Source organism: Tachypleus tridentatus, chromosome 7 (assembly GCF_004210375.1).
Source record: "Tachypleus tridentatus isolate NWPU-2018 chromosome 7, ASM421037v1, whole genome shotgun sequence".
In the NCBI taxonomy this organism is placed as follows: domain Eukaryota; kingdom Metazoa; phylum Arthropoda; class Merostomata; order Xiphosura; family Limulidae; genus Tachypleus; species Tachypleus tridentatus.
In genome coordinates, this window is record NC_134831.1 from 160,589,232 (window position 1) to 160,612,303 (window position 23,072).

General features: G+C 34.8%; 1 protein-coding gene across 1 annotated transcript in view; it reads left to right on the plus strand.

Annotated features, from left to right (window-relative positions):
• Positions 1 to 3,232: 3,232 nt before the first annotated feature.
• Positions 3,233 to 23,072, plus strand: part of LOC143257037 (solute carrier family 4 member 11-like) — a 162,519-nt gene continuing 142,679 nt past the window's right edge. Inside the window, exon 1 of the mRNA XM_076515130.1 lies at positions 3,233 to 3,436. Coding sequence (XP_076371245.1) covers positions 3,355 to 3,436 — 82 coding nt within the window. The 5' untranslated portion in view covers positions 3,233 to 3,354. The remainder of the gene's footprint in view (positions 3,437 to 23,072) is intronic.

Consider the following 23,072-nt stretch of genomic DNA (forward strand, 5'->3'; position numbering starts at 1 on the left):
TTTAACCACCAGACCATTCTAGGCCCGTCACACCCACTGACATTTTTTTTGAATGGCCACTGTGAATCATGAATGTAATAGTTTCACGTTTATCGTGAAATCCACAAGATTCCAAGAAAGATGGCGTTACTATTAAATAAACGGCCAGACTGACCTCAGTAGCGAACAAAATCAAAATTAATAACACTGACATAATCACTTTTGGAAACTAATAAGAATATTCTGGAAAACAGCAAGGATATTTCTTAAAGCTGGTGAGATTAGTTCCAGAAGGAAACAAATAAAATAGCTTTCAAAGAGGACAAGCAAGAATGGAAAGAAAAGTCACAAGAATTTTGTCCATCTGTCAACCGCATTGTCCGAATATCACGTAACTATCAAGAATAGCATTTTCAGATGAACAAATTTCAGCTGTCACTAATAATCTTATCGAAACATTTTCAAAAAGAATTCAAGTATCCAAACATCTTCAGACGTAATGTATTAAATTGTCTAAAACACTTTCAAACAATAATATTTAAGTGAACTTCGTAGAACACTTTCAGACGAAAAATATTCAACCGTATAGCAAGCACACTTGTGTTTAACCTTCTAGAACACTTTAAGAAGAACTGTACTAGATCGTCTGGAACACTTTCAGGAGAAATGTATTCAACCATCTAGAACACTTTCAGAAGAACTATACTTGAACTATTCAAATATGAAGATCAATTGAAGAATAATTAGTGAATAACAGTCTAGGTTATACTACCCCTGAGATTACCTACGAGTAAAAAGGTATAGGAGAACATCTTTGATAAATCTGTGAATAATTCTGTTTACTGTAAGACATATATTATTCATTTAATTGCTACTGTAGGGTGAGTATGAAGCATGAATTACCCGTTTTTTTATGCTATTGATTCAGTAAAATTAAGTTCCAGATATGATTGGGAAATATAAAAGTATCTACATAAACATGTAAGGATATTGAAGTTGAATTATGAATAATTCGTCTTTAGGGCACGTTTATAGTTCTTACACTGACTTGTTTAATTCACTATAATATATATATATATATATTTGCTGTGAACAAACAATTTGAAAGCTTCGTTGGTAAAGGTTTAGTAATGAAAAGTTACGAGAGAAAACAATCTGAACAAAAAACTTGGAAATAATGAAACTGAATATTTTTATTGATTGATCTGGCAAGCTATGCGTATTCAAGACATTTCAATAGAGAGAGCGAATGATACTTGTTTTTTTTATGTGTAAATTCTGTCGAGCCTATGCAAGATGTAGGAATACCTAGTTAATACGTTTGAAAGACTTTTGCTTTGTTTTTTCCATGTAGGTTGTTTTGTAAACAAAATGCTAAATATAGTTGTGAAATGGGAAGAAAAAAGTTATTTTTCAATATACACGTCTTATAGAATATCTGTAGAAATTAACTTTTTTTCTTTTGACCTCGTTTTCAGGCTTAGTCATTTCTCTTAATAACAGGTTTTATTTTCTTAAATACTGCTACGGTTATGAAATGATAACACAATCACTGTGGTAATCAAATGACAAATACCATCACTATTATTACTAAATGGCAAATACCATCACTATGGTTAGCAAATGACAATATACCAATGTTGCGTCGAAAATAAGCCATTTTCTCATGCTTATAAATCATTGTTTGATTGTTTATTATGACATCTCAAATACTATAACGATCGGTATTCTTCTAGACGTATTAGATAAGGTAAGAGACTGTTACAAGGTGGTACTTTACTTTTCTACATTCAGTTTAAAGGTTTTCATAGGCTGTATTTGACCTGTAGATTATTGCTTTTATCATCATATTATATCACTATTTTCGTTTGCCTTTCACAAAATTACATTAGGGCGCTACCCTTTTTCTATACTCATAGTTGAATTTTGAACACAAGAGATTCGACATTCGTGGGTGTAGGTTTAAATTTGAATCATTACACAACTCTTTAGTTACATTTAATACCATCTAGATAGCACTAGAATACGCTCTAATCTTTCATAACTAACATGCGAGGTATATTAAAATGTGCATCCTACAATTATAAGAACTTAGGAGTGAAAGCACAGAATAATACCTTATAATATGTCAACAACATTACATGTGCCATAAGCAGTACCGATGAGCCCTTTCGCCAATACCCAGACTCATCGTGTCAGCTGGGTTACGATGAATTTAACAGCAGTAAAGAAGTAACATACGTCAACTTTTATGAACAATATCTGATATGGTAATAATCAGTTTAAGTTACCTGTAGTTATTATCAAATGAGGGTTTACGGTAAGGATTAACGGTATAATGTTATTTATTTACTTACTTACTTACTTACTTACTTACTTTTAAAATTTTTAACACACATTACTGCCTTTCAAATTGACGTTACTACTCTCATTCCGTGAAACTGGCGAATCGGAAAACTTACGGTTTCTATCATTATGCGAATATTTTATTCAACTGTAAGATGACGTAATATCATGAGGCCGTGTCTCAGCGAATGATTACAGAATACCACTGGATGATGCTCGATATACAGATTTTATTAGTAAAGTGTAAGTTTTGAATAAACCATTTTATTTGTTTTCTCTCATATGATTCACGTTATATCGCTGTAGTTGCTACTGGGCCGAGCTGTATTCTTCTTTAATTATTCATATTACTTAACTAAGAAAGAAAAGAGATTTATCTTACCTTTCTTGGGGGGGGGTACTTCGAATAATGATTTATATACGTGATACATTATTAAGCTCTTGAGGTGTTTTTGACACAATGTTATTAGACAACTAATAGTTTCCAAATTATGTTCAATACAGGTTTGTTTTGGTTTATATATAGAAACAACATATACAAAAATAAACAAAACAGTTCGTTTGTATAGTTCACGACCTTGTGCTCAGATTTATTTGGGTATTCATCTTCATAGGAATGTTATGTTCTTAGTCATCACGAGCTCCAAACGCACTGTTATTCTCAAGAGTATTGATTAGTTTTCGCTTATCCTTTCTTACACGGTGTTTTTACCGTAGTACTGTAGCTGGTCTCTCCAAAACTTTGATAGCTAGAAAGGTTGGTTCTTTAGTTGGGTCAGTCCAGATATTTAGAACGTGATGGACCCTGAGCTAGTCTAAGACGCCTCTGTTGTATTTGTCCTCATTCGTACTTATCAAGGTATTATGCGCATGCGCGCGAAGACATGCGGGACGGCGTGATCTTGCTGTTCGATAGTTGTTGGTTCAGTAGCTTTGCTGCCGTATTCGCAGCAGTTACACATCTTTGAATCATCGCAATTATGAGTGTCCGGAGGGTTCGGGGATCTTTTCGGGGCTCATTGCGCCGGTATGGAAGTGTGGAGGCCAACAAAAAAATCTCATAAACATTTTCAATGGATATTCAGGAATGGCGAGTGGCGTATCGGATACGGTAAGTAAACATTATGTATCTAGTTTCTTCTTAATAGAAAAATGATTCGGGACGCGAGATTTTGAGAAGGAAGAAGGGGTATAAAAACAATTCGTAAGGAAACTTCTAAATAAAATTAATTTTAAGAAATTTAAAAAGGTTGAATTTCATGAATGTAAAATATTCGGATCTAACTACGAAGTTTAAGTAAAAACTAGTTTTATGGTTGTTATCATAGTACTACTGTGGGTCTAAGAGACTTTTTCTGACGTATCGAACACATAAAATCTTAAACTAAATTAAAATTTTATAGCGGATGCCTTTTTTTTTTTTTTGTCTTAGGCTGTGATGGAATGTAACAAACTGGCCTCCGCTGTGTTAACAGTCTTAGTTGTTGAATGCTGAAGCTATTGGCAACAGGAACATAACTGGAATTCGGATACACTACCTAATATCCCATGCATATTCTTAGGGGAATTACAATCGCATATGCGTATCTCCCTATAAACAGAAAGGTGTCTGTGTGTATATGTTATGATGAATATGTTAAACCGGATGATATTCATATTATTTCGGTACTGTGCATAATAACCATGATGTTAGAAAAACTTGTAGGTTCAAGAAGTCTTAATTGAAGTGAATAAAAAATCAATGTCATTGAATTCGCAAGTGTACATTGTGTAGTAGACCATGAACCAAATTTCATACTTTCCGGTTAACACGAGTAGCTACCATGGTTATATTGTCTAGTTTAATATAAAAGGTAGAAAGACCTGAGCAGTTTGTTGAATTGGGTTTAAGCAAAAATTTATTTTCTAAGGTAAGGAATAACAAGTGTTAGAGAGAATTTGGAACATTATTGAGTGTTATTTGGTGAAGTGTTCAGTAAGAAGGTTACGTGTTTAATTGTTTGGTAAAGATGAAGGAATACTTTTTTCTTAAGGTGTTCTGACGGAAAGTTATTTCGTTATGGTCACATACATAATCCGAGCGGACCAAATAGGCCCTATGAAAAAGTTAAAACTAAACTTATTTTGAACGACTTTAGCAGAAAACTTTCAAAGTATGCGCGCAAACCAGTAAACGTTTTCTTTTTGTAAACTGAGGTGCTAAATTTATCTTGTTTTCGAATCTCGGGGAAGGAAGTTTTGGTTTGATTTTTCAATTTTACAAGTGAATTTTATTTTATGGTGTTTAGGGCTTAAGTTGTCGAGGAATTTTTCAATGTGTCACGTCTTTGGAAGAGTAACATTGCATCATTTATATACCTTACGTAGAGCACGGGTGTGATGTCAGAAGGACATTCATGCTGTCACGTGTGCTCATAATAACAGAGTTAGCAAGGATTCTAATGGTTATCGTCATCTATCTGGACATGCAACTGACCATTAAGGAAGTTGGGAGTTATGACTATTGTATGGATATACAATGGTCAGATTTAATACGGGTTTTTATTATTTTTAAAATGCACACAGCTTATTTGTAAACATCCATGATGTGTTCAGATAAAATTGAAAGTAACTTATTGCTGTTGCTATAATAATAATAATAATTCCAAATCGCATATTTATTCGGAAGCTTTGTTCGTCATTGGCTCTCGCTGAGATCTTAAGCCAATTTGAATGAACAAGAACAGTGGCGGTGCCAGGATATTTTCGTTGGGGGGGGGCTAAGGTAAACTGTGGAGGAGCTTCCCAAAATGCCATCAATATGAAGTATAGATGGTAAATTATAATAATGTAAGTACCTAGGAACATTTCAGAAAGGTGTTCTACTTTGAACTGCCTTTTCAATGCAGTTTTCATTGGAAACTCATACTTAATAAAGATGTTGAGTTCTACAGATCTGTCTCTTTGATGTTAATTGTTAAGCAACAACGACGATTGTGTTTTCCATATTTTTTTAATATATGTAGGTAACAATATTGGGGGGGGGTTGAGAGGGGCCACCACTGAACAAGAAATTCTTCTCCTGGCTCTGGGGCATTTCCTAATATACTTAAAATTATAGGGGATCTTAGACTAGCACGTTCTTTAAATTGCGTTAACATATTTTTAGTAGACATAATAGAGCCTTGCTGAAAGCAAAGATAAACAGTTAGGAATCCGGTAATTAAATATAAGAAAATGAAAAAACAAAAACCTGTAAGTGACAGTTAGATTTAAACACACAATTTAGATGTATTTATTGATGTACTATTTCAACACCATTTATAACTGATTTTTAATAATTAAAACGTTTACCTATGTATTGTAAACTAATTACAACAAAGTATTTGGGAATTTCAGATTCACATGATTTTAGAACTTCGTTTATTGAAATAATTAGGAGGTATTCTACCTATGATCTGACTGAAACAATCATTCCTACATAAAGATTATCTAATGTTATTAAATTCTTCCTGCAAATTTTCATAAGCGCTACATTTACTATATGCACGATGGAACAAACTTTACGAAATTTGTCTTAACAATTATTTTCTCGTCTTTCAACCGTGAGTGGCGTTATAATGTGACGATCAATCCCACTATTTGTTGGTAAGAGTAGTCCAACAGTTGGCGGTGGGTGGTGGTGACTAGCTGCCTTTTCTCTAATCTTAAACTGTTTAATTAGGAACGGGTAGCGCAGATAGCCTTCGTGTAGCTTTGCGCGAAATTCAGCACTCACCAAACTGGAAGGTTTGTGGTTATTTTCGTGGTTTGTACATCCTTTGACTGTGTTTTCATAGCACACGACGTTATTTAGATTTCTATTTGTAGAAACATCTTGTCATTTGTATCTTTACATATAAAACATCAAAATATTGCTGTTTATATTTGCAACAAAACACGTCGTGACTTGTGTTTGGCCCGGCATGGCCTAGCGCGTAAGGCGTGCGACTCGTAATCCGAGGGTCGCGGGTTCGCGCCCGCGTCGCGCTAAACATGCTCGCCCTCCCAGCCGTGGGGGTGTATAGTGTGACGGTCAATCCCACTATTCGTTGGTAAAGAGTAGCCCAAGAGTTGGCGGTGGGTGGTGATGACTAGCTGCCTTCCCTCTAGTCTTACACTGCTAAATTAGGGACGGCTAGCACAGATAGCCCTCGAGTAGCATTGTGCGAAATTTCCAAACAAACAAACAAACAAACAAACAAAAGACGTGTTTATTTTTCCTACTAAAGACGATATTTCACATTCATCACAGTAAGTCAAAATGATTGGAAACGAAACTACTACCTGCCTACACCGAATGATGTAATTAGTCTGAAATCCAACGTATCCATTCGTACTTAAAAATCGCGCGTTCTTATACATATATACATACATAATGCTCACATGATACTTAATAAAGCATCTTCTGGTACAAAGAATGATTTTTTTTTCAAATAATTTACTGCGCGCGCACACACACACACACACACACACACACACACACACAACGAATCCAATAAGTTGCTCGCTTTGTTCGTTTTTGGAACATATTCTATCAAGGAACTGAAGGTAAAAGCATGTCAAACACACTCGAGGACAGTGCTCGATATTATTAATGCATATTCCATAGTTCAAATATTAATCATTTATGTATGTCGAAAGGTTGAAAATCTATGTGGTACGTGGTACTGGAGCTGAGAATAAATGAATGGATTTATTATGCTATGAAAAAGTTTCTTAGAAATACAACAATAGCCACTACTGCATCTTTTGCAGACGAAGTACAATACTTAAGAGATTTCGTTATAATTCTTTAGTCAGAAACCACCATAACTATATTTGCATTACTACATATATCTAATAACTGATGTTACATTCCTTTTACCGATCTTATCCATCGCTGAAAGTCGAATATGGGATATTAGTATTGTAATTACATAAACCCACCCATGTTTATCCCCTCCGGAGGGGAGAGACCTATAAGTGTTAGGAATGAGATAATTAAAAGCAAATATCATAAATTAAATCTAATTTAATGCTACTTAATTAAATAAACTACAAAATATCACAGAAGTCTATTGGAAGCCATAATAATAGTATTTAATGTTTGCAGTGCATTCAATGACTTTTCAAGGTTTCCTTAATCCTCTCAAACCTGGAGTCGATGAAGCGCCGAAAGGTTGAGTTAAACTTTAGATTTTTTCATGCAGCCTTTAAATTAACAGTATTCTGTAAACTCCATTCAATTTAGTGAAACAAAACTGGATAATTCTACAGTAGTTAGCTTTTCTAGAAAGAATGACTACATTAACATACAGCTCTTGCAAACCCGGATAAGATTGAATCCTGTGAAGATAAACCATTATTACGTGAATACGGTGTGTTCCAGTGATTGTATTTATCTGATATGTGACATATATATTTCTTAAACCTTCAGAAATATATTGAACGTTTAGATTTTCTTGCTTCAAGGCCTTTATGCAGTACTACTGTTGTCCATGCTACACCGTGTTATACAGCTGTTGACTACGTTATACTAAAACTGTCTTAGAGCCTTATCACGCCCGCAGTCCTTGTTTCTGTGCTGGCTTATGCTCTGTTTCCAACTCAACTGATGAATTAGTTAATTTTTTCTACATTTGTAATTAGCTTTATATTACAAATGTCGATATTGAATTAGTGATTATAAAACCTTCGGGTAACCAAGTGTTTTAAGCACGTTGAAACCGTTACAAAAAGTATCGTATTGAAATACGTAAGGTTTTGTCAGCTTTGGTATATTCGGTAACATCATAAAATGTGATACCTAAATTATTTTTAATTCGAAAATTAAAAAAAAAACTCGCCGTACAAATACAGGTATATTGTTGGGAATAAAAAAAAAATAGACCATCTAAGAGCCACTGTAGTATTATTACCAGAGAGAGGGAGATGGAACAGGTAATAAGTAATTCTACTGATTGTAAGTATAAATGTTTCGAAGCTATTAACAATAGAAACGTTCGATTTCAGTACTTTTTTACACTAATTTCTCTACTGGGAGAGTTAAAGTATTTCATCAACAGGTTTGAGACAGTTTAATAATTTTGGTAAATACTCGTTTAGCATTAGTTTACCTTTATTCTAAATGGAATTTTCGTACTTTAGAAACGTTATTAAGAAAAACTGTTAAAACTTTACACATCGTGTGGCTTGTTTACAATTTTATACTCAATTATCAAGATTTTATGATAGACTAATAATGTGTCAATTGGGGATCACTATGAAAAAAGTTTTTAAACTATGAAGTTATAACCTTTCCACATACATGTACGTTACAGTACAATGCTTACTATTTAGTTTATCAGCTACAACCTTTGATGCCTATACTGAATTAGATTACACATTAGCTAATATCCGTATTGACACTTGACGTCAAGGGTTGGTCCCTAATATGTTGAGTGTAGCCTGTTAACAACAAAAAATATGCACATAATAGTTTAATGTTTTGTAATTCAGTATTTCAGTTTCGTGATATCATTTTTTATATTTCTTTTATTCTTCACTGTGTGTACATTTTAATTTATTTAGTTTTTTCGTTACTACGGAAAGAAAAGAGCTACATAAAGAATCATTGTTTGTAGAACCGGCACTGTATTATTAATTGTAAAGAATCATTGTTTGTAGAACCGGCACTGTATTATTAATTGTAAAGAATCATTGTTTGTAGAACCGGCACTGTATTATTAATTGTGAAGCGACGAGTTTCGGTACAAGCTTGTATTAATTGCAGAGAAAAGCAGAGCAGGTATAGAACAACAGTAGGTGTTGTAGTCTAATGTTTTTCAATACGGCATGGCAATGTTGTTCGAATACCTTGTATACTTACAAACGTTTGCTAATAAAATACATGTACTACAGTATTTACATTTAATGTTACAAGTTATAACGAGCTGGAAAATGTACCGTATACATTGGAAAAATTTCAAAGTAGCACTCTGTACAATTTGGATGTTTTTATGCGCTATACAATTTGAAAGTAATGATATCTGAATGAAATTAAATTTTTTTTGCTCACACTTTACCTGCAGCTTTTGTTGATTAGCAACGTGATGCACTGATATTTTCCTATAAGACATTGTTCAAAACTATCAAGCTGTAAACAGTTATTTAGTGGTGTACAATCAAACCTTGTGTTCATATAAACTGCTGAAACTCCATTTACAACATCAGTTTGTATTCCAAGACTAATTATACTTACTTGACGAAATTCAAGATTTGTTAACTTCAAAACTCTCTCAAAACACTTTTATGTTGTCTTCAAATAATTTGACGATACCCTAAGTATATGGACAAGTGATAACTTGGACCATCACAACCAAGTGTCACGGTTGTAATCTCAACATCCGACTGTTTTTGTGGTCGTATTCTCAAGTTCGACCATTCTTGTCCTGTTATGCAATTAATAAAGAAATGTCTGACATCCTCCCAGATGTTTAGAGAAACAACCATAAACACCAATACATCACTAACAAGAATTGTATCATCTTGTGTATCTGCATAAACATTACCAAGGAATTTCTTTCTCACTCCACACGTTTTTTGTGGCCTTCCATCTATTATACGAGCACAATAACTTTACTGGCTCCTTTTCTGCCCTTTGATGTGATGCACTAAATGCTACTTTGTGAAGTCTTTAGTGAGGGACATAGAGAGTTAGACCAGGCCCCTGGGTTAGTAATATCATTGGGCTCTCCTTTCATTATATTTTATTAACCTTTGCTATTATTTTTTTAATAAAAGAAATTTAAGTAACAAATTCCTTAGGCTCGGCATGGCCAAGCGTGTTAAGGCGTTCGACTCGTAATCTGAGGGTCGCACCAAACATGCTCGCCATCCCAGCCGTGGGGGCGTTATAATGTTACGGTCAATCCCACTATTCACTGGTAAAAGAGTAGCCCAAGAGTTGGCGGTGGGTGGTGATGACTAGCTGCCTTCCCTCCAGTCTTACACTGCTAAATTGGGACGGCTAGCGCAGATAGCCCTCGAGTAGCTTTTCGCGAAATTCAAAAAACAAACAAACAAATTTCTTCATGAATCCATGAAAAAGCAGTGGCATTTTAGCTCATTGAATAGCATGCCTTTATTGTGAGCTTTGTAATATCCCATTGCTGTGCCCTTCAACAGACCCTCGGAAGCTGACCTCTTGCTCTTTTTTTCTCGTCAGACCTGAGTCTAGCACCTCAGTCATGATTTGATACGACTTTCAATTAACAGATGGACGTAGTATTTTAAGACTTAAGGTAAGTCTTACAAAATTTATAGGCTTTGATGGAGTAGTGAAGGTTATGCTTTGGGAACCACCTTCTTCAAGTGTGTAAGCAATACCATTTTAAAGATTTCTAAACAAGTATCAGGAAAGGTAACGTTCCGCGGACCAAAAACATTGGTTGATACTAAATTTTCTTTTTCTCTTTTTTTTTTTTTTTTTTTACAGAACTTGAACAAAGCTTCTGTTGCGAAAATTTTAATTTTTTCCAACTTATGTTTTAAACTGTTTTGTCCGTTTATTTGTGGTTGCAGGACTATCACTCACGTGGTTGTCTATGATCTAGAAGTACTTGATCTTCAATGTTGCTCTGGAACTGAAGCGATACTGTCACCGTTTTGTATCGATGTTCTGTTTGTAGCAAACTGTAAATATATCCTAAATTACAATTGAATCAGTAACTTACTGTAGCTATTTATGTATAATTTTACTCCCTTTTGATATGCATTTCATTATGTGGACAACCTGTTTTATTGATAGTGTAATTATTATTATATTTCTCTAACTATTTATTTCTATTAATGTTATAGCGCTATCTATGAAGGAAATGCTCTATATAGACGAGCACCATTGTTTTGGTTCAAATATAGAAATGACTCTTCATCTACATAGCAATGATACAATAACTGTTTAGTGAATTTCTGATACATATTCTCACTGATTTTGTCGAGATGTTATCCATCAGTTACAACATAATTACTATGGTAACTTCATTTCAAGTATACTACAAACTTTCTGTTGGTTATTTTCCTGACAGTACTATACGTCTATGTTTATCAACTTGTTTCCTTTATTTAGATGTTAAATTTTATACACAAAAGTACTTCAATAATTTAAAATCTTTATGTAATAACGGAAGCAGACAGCTGGAAACCAACAAACTTTTTCTCAGAATAAACAATTAATTCAATTTTCAACAGTCTGGAGAAGTATTTGAATAATTAGAACAGCACACCCATGAGTCATAATAATGTACCTTTCGTAGATGTTCAGGAAATTAAAATAGTGTCCAAAACATTTTCTTAAATGAGTATTTGACTTATTCTATCAAAACCTTCTACTTCATAATGTTCAGAGCACAACCTACTGTTTGTCTGGATATATATCTTTTCTTTAAAAGTGAGTTCTCTCTGTGGGAATTTTTATGAAATTTGACAATGCACAAAATCTGTTTATAATAAAAGTAACTCTGAACTTTGAGTTCTGAGTACGAATATTTCATTTCAAAGATGAGTAATGTTAGTGTCATTAGACCTTAGTTATTATGCCAACCAAAGTAATATTTTAGTAATGGCAAATAAGTTCATATTAACTTAATTACAGGTTAGAAAAAACAAACGGGAGAAAAAACGAAATTACAAATAAGATGTCACAGGACCAGCTCTTGACTTATTGTTACAATTCCACGGAACGCACGCTTACATTTCTTATATTAGATACAAGCTACGACTTGGAAATTTTATACAACGTTTTAGAAACTGAAAAAACGAGAAGAATCCAATAAATTGGCCTCTTTATAACTTCTGAGGACTTCACGTAAAAGGGCCATTGCTCATTCCAGTTCGTTGTAGAGACCAGTGGACACAGTGAAATTTGTTCATTACTACAAGGCTTTATGGACGGACTCGTTTATTCATCTTTTTTTTTTTCCCCAAACGAGGTTTTTTGCCTCGTGTTTTTAACAAAAGTTTATCCACTTTTGTGGATATAATTCAATAATATTTATACTACTGATTATGGGTTTAGTAGTTCCACAAAATTCCGTGATCTCTTACGTCTACACAAAATATTTTATAAATTGTTTAAGGCAATAATTGCGTTATTAACCATCGTTAGTTATATTTTCTGTTAATTTAATCTTGTGTATAGTTAATACCACCTAACACAAGTGTCATTCGTCGTGTGGCCTTGCGTAATGAGTTAAGTTTCTTTTGATTTTGCTAGATATTTCCGTTGTCGCTCATAATATTATGGTAGCTTTCTCGAGGCCTTATAGCATTTACATTTCAGTTTTTACAGAAAGTTTTTAGTTATTTTATTTTGTTTCCTTTTGCCACTCCATGTGTTTTGTTAAGGAGAAGGGGTTAGCTAAAGAGTAAGTAGCAGTGTTAGACACATAGTGGGTTTAACATGTTTTCTTTATATTAAATTTAAAGCTATTGTTTTTCATTCACGGAACCAGTATTTTTAGTTATTTATTGTACAATTTATGTAGTCTTCACGATGAACAAACACGAGTAAAATAGGCAGCAACTGCCTCGTTCAGAGTGACGCTTGAGGAGAAAGACTTGGACGAAAAATATAAAACATGGTTGAAATAAAAAGGATCAGGTCGGGTTGCACCGGTTTTTGAAGGGAGTTGTTAGCTATCCGTGAGGAGTGCAAGGAAGTGACATGATTGGTTGGTGGTTCTTGAAACGTTGTTAGTCGAAGGAGTGAAGACTTGATCACTGGTAGCCACATATTAAAGATTTCCAGGCGTGAGTCTCTGTTTACTGATGGTTTCACGATGATGATGTAGAAAGATGATTTAATTATTCTTGTTTTTCCAGAACTTAGTGGAGTTGATATGTTAACTGTTCCAGTATATTTTATGTCCAATCAACATGGAATATAATCCAGGACAGATTTCTCCATTTTCACCAGTTTTGCGCAACCTCTGTGTTCGTTTGATTTTGCTCTAGTGTATTCGAGTTTCTCCGATGTAAGTTTGTTTAAAGGAACGTGGTATTTTATAAATGAAGCCTTTGTGTTTGTCGGCAGGTGTTTTTTGTTTAGTTTTGGCAAGAAAAGATCTGAGTATTCTTGAAGGGTTTCCAGAAGACATCAGTGTTGAACAGTGTAAACAGTTGCTGTTCCCTTTATTTTCTGGTGCACGAGTTTCTACGTTATTTAAGCTACTGGTAATGAAACTGGAAGGGGTCTCAAGAACTTAATAATACTGTATTTTCCAGAACGTGAATGGTGAAATACGAGGTTTTCTGTGTATGGTTGTAGCGAGTTTATCATTCTGTCTGTTAATGAAAATGTCATAGGAACAGCGAGTTGTTGTCTATGAAGTTGGCGTTTTTAAAATTACCGGTAAGTTTCTGACTCTGGAACCAGATAACAAATGTATCGTCAGGGTGGCTCTGTAAAAACCGGGTTTATTTCAGTAGAGAAGAGTGTTATTTATTTAGTCTCCTATGCAAATTCTTCCTTAAACTAGAGAAAGTTTGTTCAAAGAAGTAATTTTTGCATTGAAAGTATGGATTATTAGGCATACTGTTAGTTCCATAACAGCTTCTGTCCTTAAACAGTTCTTATGTAAGAAATTTACCATTTAAAAAACCACTGTTGGAAGATGTGGAGGGATGCTGCATTGAGAAGTTACTGAATAGATCTGTGACATTGAAACTGACAAATACATTTTCGGGTCTGACTTGTTGGCCTCAGGTTTGCAGACCTTACGCAGTCCTTAAAACAGTCTCTCATACCTTGCCTTTGTTTCTTTCTTTTTATCTGTTCTATAATCGCTAGGAAATAAAACTGGACATCGTGCTTACACTACAAAACATTTTAGTGAGTGATTTCTCGCAGATGACTCTCCACTAAAGTTACACTGTTACAACTATTTAATGAATTTTCATTAGTCAGGAGACGTTTTAGTGAAAGACTTTGTAGAGTTTTACTCGTACGGGACTATGCAAATGTTATGTTGTTTAATGAACATTAAATCGACGACAGTATTTGAGGCCAACATCTCTGTGTGCTCCGTAAAGTATACTATATTATTTTGTTACTGTTATTTTAGTTAACGTTATTAGTCAGAATGTTTAATTTTATTTTTGTTATATAACTTATTTAGCATCATTAGCTTAATATATGTATTTAGGTCTATCCTGAATCTCCTTCGCTCTCCGAACATCATGATATGGTATTGGATTGATGGCCGAAAACATCGTTAACAGCAATGTACCCAACTGATGAAACAGTGGTTCTTGTTCTTTATAAGAACATACGAAAATAATATTTGATTATCTATACTTATTACCTAATAGATCTTTAGTTTTCAAGTGGGTAGCTGCTCGAATAGGAAGTAAATCTCCCCTGATTCTTTGTTTCCGCAGAGACATATTTTTTCCTATCGTTTCTTCTTCTGCACATTTTTCAGTCAACTGCCATTCTTCCATTTTTTAGCGAATTAATTTGAAACTTAATATGGTTATACCTTTAACTTTTCCTGTTCTCTTCGTTAAGACCCTTTTAAGAATTTTGTAGACCCAAAAGTAGAATGCGTAACGAAAAAATAAAACCCAACTCTAATTGTGAGTTTCTATGCACTCGTATTTACAGCAATCAAGATGAAAGTTTGTACAGCATCAGTTTTCGTGCGCCGAACACACTGACGTAACAAAAGTTGGATTTGCTTAGATTGAGTGTCGTTTTTCTTCAGAGGAGGTTAATCTCGTAAAAACCTATAATTTTATGAATTTTGTTTAATTACTGGTGATTTTTCGAAAAATGTTTATGGGATCTGGTTCAAAGATTATTTATTTTACAAGCCTTTTACTTATACTTGCAACACAAAAAAGGGTATATTACCATTTCTTGATCATTTTAAGGATCAAAATATTAAATGTCTGAGATATAGACGACTTTGGAATTTGTTTTTTGCATAGTTTTTCTTCAGTGGTAAAATCTCTATGGTTTTCATAAATTAACTGTGTGTGTGTCAACAAACTTTTGAGATTTGGTATTAAAGTACCTTCTTCCAGATCCCAAGCACATAAATGGTTTTCAATTTTTTCTGGTGTCAAAATTGGTCATGTTGGGATTGCGTGGTGGAGAATGTTGCATTCGTCCTAGAATGTTGCCTCCTTTAATTTTAATCATGGTTATGACTAAAACATCTGATTTTTTTTTCATAACTTTATCCGCAACTCAGACTAAATCATTTCTTCTAGTTCTATTTCTTTCAGACTTGTATATTTCTCCTGGTTATCTTTTTATTACTTTTAAGCTAACATAAGTCTCAGAATTTTTTAAACTTGTAGTTTGCAATCTTTTGCTTTCTCTGGCTCTTTCGTACTTCCTTACTAACACGTCTATTTATGGCTGTCTACAGTCTGAGTTTAGGTCATATGTTATGGTAAGGTTATTTTTTCAGAGATTCACTTATCCATGTTTTACAAGTTACATTCAACAGCTTTTGTTTCCTCTTTAGGACGTTATGTTAAACCACCATTTTCCAAGTTTCTTTCACTACGATGCCTGTGTTTAAATTTAGGTTCTTTTTCGTAACATTAATGCTGGTACATGTTTCCAGTTTCAATTTGTTTTCTAAAATGACTAGTAGATTTTTATCATTAAGTAACTAATTTATGTAAGTGTTTCGAATCTTTCGACATCGATTATTTGTTTTAGCCTAATGCTACGCAATGGGTTATCTGTGCTGAAGGATCGAACGCTGTATTTTACTTTTAGAAGACCGTATGACTACCATTGAGTCATCGTGACACCTCAGAATGCGTGAACAGCGCTCTTTTTAATTTGTTTTTAACTGTCAGAACAATTACGTAATTACAGAAACTGCAAGGACTAACAACAAAATGAAACCAAACATCTGTTGTTGGTTGAAAATCACGGGATTCCACCATAAGAAGAAAATGTCCCATTGTTGATTTAGGAAAAAACACACTGTGTGACATAATTTAAAGGCCTCACGGCGGAATCACTGGTAAGTCGAAGGGCTTAAAATTCTAAATATCGGATTTCAACACTAGCAGTTGGCAAGCTCAGAATGCCTGTTGTTTAGTTATGCCCTTAACAACAAACAGTCTATAGGTTCTTCGATCAATACTTAACCAGATTTCGGTACTGCATGATTTCAGAAGATGTTCAAAAATAAAATTGTTCTATAAATGAGAATATTTTTAGTTTTCTTTACGTTTTCTAATGTTTCGTAGAAGAAGAAAAAAGTTGAAATAAACGCAAAAAGGCGTGTCTTGTAACCTGTAGATATGCGTCATCCTGGTGATAAACGCTTCAAAAGATCAGATAATAGTGGCAAACTTAGGTAGAAATATTTTATCTTTTAACAAAAAAATACGAAGAGGGTTACGCATAAGCCTGGTTAATGTCTAAACAGACAGATACAAACTTGTGTTTTATATTGTGCTACATTTCTACAAAATTTTAATCATTACCCATCGTCAGAGACACGACTATAAATAAAACAAGGAGCATAAATAAGTAGCCTAAACACTGTTATATTGTAACCATGTTTAACTTAACCCGTCGGTGTTAGCTTGTCAATGTTAAATTGTGTGAGCCTTTGAACCTCCTATTTCTGTAACATCTGGTATAAATAGTATTTCAAAAATATCGGACTCTGCACGTTATAGCCCGGTCAGCTGTGAGTTCTGGTATTGGTCAGTAAAGAGTGACACGATCAAAGTCGTTGTGCAATTCTACGCCCGGTACCATGGTATATTATAGAAGTTTAAGATAGTTTGGACTGAGCAGTGTTCTAATGACAAATATCGCTTTTAGCGTTATAAATTCAATGTAGGATTTATTAGAAAAAAACCAAACACTCTTAAGCGCTAAGCTAACTTGGTAATACATTTTTCTTTATCCAAATCTTGAGAATATTAGTTTCAAAATCCCTCGAAATACATGGAAATATGCTAATTTCATAAGAGCTCATGGCTAAGAAAGAGTGATTGATCTGTCATATGGAAAAACTAAACGTTTAGACTAAAGTCCAAATTAACACAAAAATTATTTCGCAGTAACACAAATTATATTACCTAAATGCGAATTTGTTTGGCTTACAACCTGATTGCTGTAGCGATATGAACATATTAGTTGTTTTCTAACAACACATTACATACGGTTTTAAAACTCAATTTATATAAATAAATTTCTATATTGTGAAGTAAAATTTGTATCGTGTATACTTAAAATGTATGACGATTTACACAAATATTGTGGAACAACCGACGCAGTTGTTTTCTGTTTTCTCACCTCGGTTATTTTGTTGTCTTAGTGTAATGTTATGTTGTGGCCATACAAACACCAGATTTGTATTCCACCGGTTATAAATACAAACAGCTGTTAGCTATCACACAATGATTTTAACTAAGTAAGCTTATCTTGAATATAAATTGCTGACAATTAAATAATTTAGCACTGTGTGGAGCCTTCGAATATTATTGATCGAAAGGCCTCGTCGGCACCGAATATAGCAGATATAGTGTTTTACATAATATGACCTATATTCTTGGCTATCACTTACGAGTTCTTAGAATTAGAAAGCATGATAAATATCGGTGACGTTGATAGGTTTATAAAAATACTAGGGTAATAGCCCTACTGCAAGAAAAAAAAAGGCCTAAAATGTCAGTATTCAAGTGCACCGATTCGTTAACCATGCTAATACAATTAAATAAGAATATTTGTAGTATTTTGTAGTTGGCATATATTAAAGAAAACGAAGTGAAAAGTTTTCATTTATTTTTATTGACGTTAGAAAAAAACCCTATTTCCAAGGTTTTTGATCTGTAAAAATGTCAATCATATCATTAAGTCTACATTCGATGTTCGTTCGTGTGCAAGATACTGTACTGTGTTTGTGACTCCTGGCCAGCTCCATCAATTGCTTCTCTAGCCTTGTTGATAGGAGGACTCTTCACGAATCGCAACTGAATATCAAGAGGTGAGCCTCTGAGTCTTAACTGTGTTAACTTCGTGTACCTTACGTAAGCCTATAGAAATTGTGACTGAATATCGATATATGGATGAACCTATAAATGTAAAAACTGCTGCTTTTAAATACTTCACAAGTGGACCATTCATGTACTGAAATAGAATTTCCAGCTGCCCCCCTCATGTATACCGCTGGTAAAAAATATCCACAACTTTCCTTATCTGCTGTTTTGAAACACATTATTTCACAATATTTACTTCCATCAATGAAGGTGGATGGAGGTTATGTTTCACCTCTATGTGTGTTCGTCACAAATATATCTTAAATGTGTGACGAGTTGGACGAAAGTTGCTATACATTTGGACTATGACCTAACTGACTATCTAGCAAAGAGCAGTTGACACAATCGTTTTAATGTAGTCTGTAGTTTGTGTAACCTCATAATCTATGACATGCATATGGATATATCTGCGCGTACAGCATGAATTTAATGTTTATACGGTAGGCATGATTATTAACTTATTGTCGCAACTATACAGAGGCCGTGCACCATTTGTTCAAGTATAAGGTTTCTGCCCTTTCTGAGAGGATCGCAGTTTTTCTTACCACAGTTGCATAAATATGTAACCTGTCTCCTACAACAGAAATCTTTAAGCTGTGGCTTAAAATGTGGATCAAACTCAGTTTAGGGCATCGGATCGGCATTCACGCTGTCGGTTGATGGTAAGTGTTGAATTATAGCGTGATTGCGAATCTTATAGATAATGTATATAAAAGTACAAATCCTTGAACCGTACTAGCAGAAGGTGGCGAATCTAGGCGAAAGTACAGCAGAGATTTGGTAGTTCTATAGATTACTAAGAAAATATTGAGTTTTAGTTGAAGTAGGCAGCAGCGAGCGCCCACTAGAGTTTAGGGTTACCAGAGTGATGGAGGGTCCTAGACGTATTACGACCTAAATTCCAACAGAAATGAGGGGCAGAAGGGTATATTAATAATCACTTAATTTTCGACCTTGTAGAAAATGGAGAAATGTAACAATCATAAATATTTAAAATACTTGTTTGTATACATATGCCATAATATAACACGTGTTCTTATATTTGCGTTGCATATATATGCATGCATACATTCATACACGTGACTACCTATGTATACCTATATATATATATACTATATATACTGTTTTACAACTTAAACTAAAAGTTACGCGCACGTGTGTGTGTGTATCCTAGCTAACGTGCATGGTATGCGCTTGCATGTATAAAATTCATGAGGTTATAAAATCCAGTCCATGCACTGTTCCAGTATAGTTCAATAGTCCTTCCTATCCAACATTTATAGACTCTCCATAAAGCTACAGGGTGTAAAAATAGGCCATAGTGATCATACTCGTACATACAATACCACTATCAATACCATTGTGGTAATGATATCTGGAGAAAAATCCGTCCAATGTTCATGAACCTAATCCAAGGGTCCTGTTTCCCAACAGAGCATAATACACCAACTACGTATATCATTAAACAAAACCGTTCCAAATAAGACAGTATTACTTATTTGTGTTCATGGTGGACATAAAAAAATACGCAAAAGAAGCAAGATTATTAAAAATTAACTTGAAAATATTTTTCAACGTTAGCATTAAGCTCACTTTATGTAACTTAATTTTATTATCTTAAGTCTTAGTTAAAATTTACAAATATGAATTGTAGAATAAACAGATTTTCGAAAGCTAGAAACAAATAACATCCCATAGAATAATACATCATTAGAAGAAAAGTTTCTAAACTATTGTTATGTTTGAGTAGACTGACTTATTTGTTTACTTGTACAAGTTTTCATGTTGCATTACCATTTCTTCTTTCGTTGTTTGTTTTTTAATATTGGTCTATGTTGCCAGTCCAATGTTTGTTGAAATACGACAAGAAAGTTTTGTGTATAGAAATTTACTAGGCGCCACCTTTTGTAAAATGCGATATCGACCTTTTCAAGCGCCTGTATATTTGGCTTTTCTGTTAGGCTCACGTGTACTACGAAAAAGTAATCGCCAGAAGCTCGCTAGATGTATATATACAGTCAAACATCGATATAAGGCGCTAGTTGGGGTCCAAAAAATTCGACCGCGTTGTATCTGATTGCGCCTTATACCGATTTGATTATATATTTTTTTGACCCTCGGGGTGAGCGATAATGCAAAATTTACGCGTTTTGTAGTGAAATAAAGAAAAACAAACAAAACTACTTACACCAATGATATAGCATTTTTTAAATTTATTTTTATTTATTAAACTCAATTTTAAGACTGAAATTAAATGTAAAAAGCAGAATTCTAAAGAAATTTATCGAATTCATTACTTTGATGGGGGATGATATTCTAAAAGTAGTTCCGTCAGAGCAATCATGTGATCGTTTTTACGATTAGACGCTGATTAAAATTAGTTCAATTTTAAAAGTTAATACATATAGTAATTAATTTTGATAATTTATTTACTAATTATTAAAATCTAAGTACAAACTGAAGTCAAATAATTACCAGATAAAAAAATGTCATGGCAAAGTTTAAAATACGAATTCAGTACTGAAACAAAAAACGGATTTTTCAAAAAATTTAATAACAATAAAATATAGTAAGCACATAAAACAAGTTGAAATGCACAAATTTATAGTTACAACTGTACTCAGTAGTCTTCTTTCTTTCAAAAGCCTCCAAAAGTGTCTTTTGTCTTCCTCCTTGGTTCCGCATCCTCTTCGCAGTTCTCATTAGGTCCTGGATCTGTAGTATCTTGCAAATTCCTAGATTGTGGTGTTCTGCCCAATATAGAAGTTGTTCTGTGTACTGTACTGCCTGAGTTGAGGTGATGCAATTCCTGAGTTCTTCTGGAATGGGGTCATCTTCTTCTTCTTCATCTGGAGTGGTAAAATCTGTGGGTGCTGCCGCTGGGTTCTCTATTGCTTTCTGGATCTCTTCATCTGTGAGGGGTGGCTGGGTAACTGGTGCTACTTCGTCAATCTCGGCCCACTGCTTCACAAGGGTTGTCAAGGGGAGTCCATCCTGGTAGTCTACAAACTTCCTTTCTGCTTCTGCTACTTCTTCTGCTGTAAATCCATGGAAAATGTCATCTTTTTCTTCTATTGGTTCTGGTTGTGGTTCTGGTGCTGCTACTTTGAGTCCTTTATTCCAACAATTGATGATGGTGCTCTGGCATATCTTGTTCCATGCTATGCTGCTCATGTAGATGGTGTCCTTGATGGTCATCTTCTTCAAGAACTCTGGTACGTTGCTGATATCATCGACTATGGCCTTGACCAGTTGAGCTCTGTATTCTCTCTTGAAGCTGGCGATGATCCCTTGGTCAAGTGGTTGAATCTTGCTGGTGGTGTTTTTGGGTAAGTAGAGTACGGTAATCTTTCCATCTCTGCTGGTGAGGTTCTCTGCCGGCGGGTGTGCTGGGCAATTATCTTCTGTGTTCTGAGGTGCTTCCTGACCGCTGGGACGAATTCCTGATGAAACCATTCTTCAAAGATTGTTGCTGTCATCCATGCGTTTTTGCTGCTGTTGTAGTCAAGTGGTAGTGTCTTCATGTTGAGGTGATGGAAACATCTTGGTTGTCGAAACTTGCCAATGAGTAGTGGTCGAATCTTGTGGGTGCCGCTCCAGTTACAGGTGAAAAGTAAAGTTGCTCTGTCTTTGACTTGCTTGTATCCTGATGTCTGGGTCTCTTCCCGAAGTGCGATGTCCTATCTGGCATAGCCTTGTAGTAAAGTGCTGTCTCATCACAATTGTAGATCTGGTTCAGTTCCAAGTTATTCTCCTTGATGTAATCCTGTAGTTGAGGGATGAATTCCACTGCTGCTGCTATATCTGCCGACTTTGCCTCTCCACAAATCTTGATCTGGTTGATGCCGTGCCGCTCCTTGAATCTCTGTAGCCATCCATGGGTGGGCTGCCAATCTTCTTTCTGGTATAGTTGCTGGTAGGTCTTTTCTGCCTTTGCAAGGACCATGGGTCCTGAGATGGGAATGTTGTCTGCTCGAAGTCTCACAAACCAATCAAACTTCCATGTCCACTGCTGGGTCTGCTGCTGTCTTGGCTTTCTTTCTCTGTAGTCCTGTCATTCTCTCTACCTGGTTGCAGAATTCTCTCAGTTGATCTTCATTCTTCAGCCAACCTCGAAGTGTAGACTCTGGAACTCTTATTTCTTTCATAATCTTGGTCCTTGCTTCCCCGTTCCGGATTCGCTGCACAATCTGTATCTTCTCTTGTACTGTGTAAGCATTCCTTTTGGTGCCTCTCTTCTCCATGGGTATAAATACGCTGTATGTTGAAAAAATATGAAAATCGCAGTCTGTCGCCACCGGATGGTCACTATCCCATTCACTCACGACAAAATTGATTCGGTCGACGAAATTCTGCCTACGAGCTGGTGTTACAAGACCTTTCAGTTATTCGGCGATATTAGAATAAAGGGAATAGCTGACGTCACAGATTTCCAAGAAACTATTTCGTCTGAAAGCTTCTGGGGAGCGAGCTGTTTCTTAGAAATTTATATGGTTTCAACATTGACGCTATCGTTTGCAGCACTTCATGCCACTGTCACTGGTGTATGAGTGTATATGACTCATCCTTCGTCATCCATCGGTCGATCAAGGATGAATTGTGGTTTTAATGAAAATAAAGTTTTGATACTTCTTGCCTACGCACTGAGAGCTATCATATGACTGGCAGATTATGTACTTTACTGC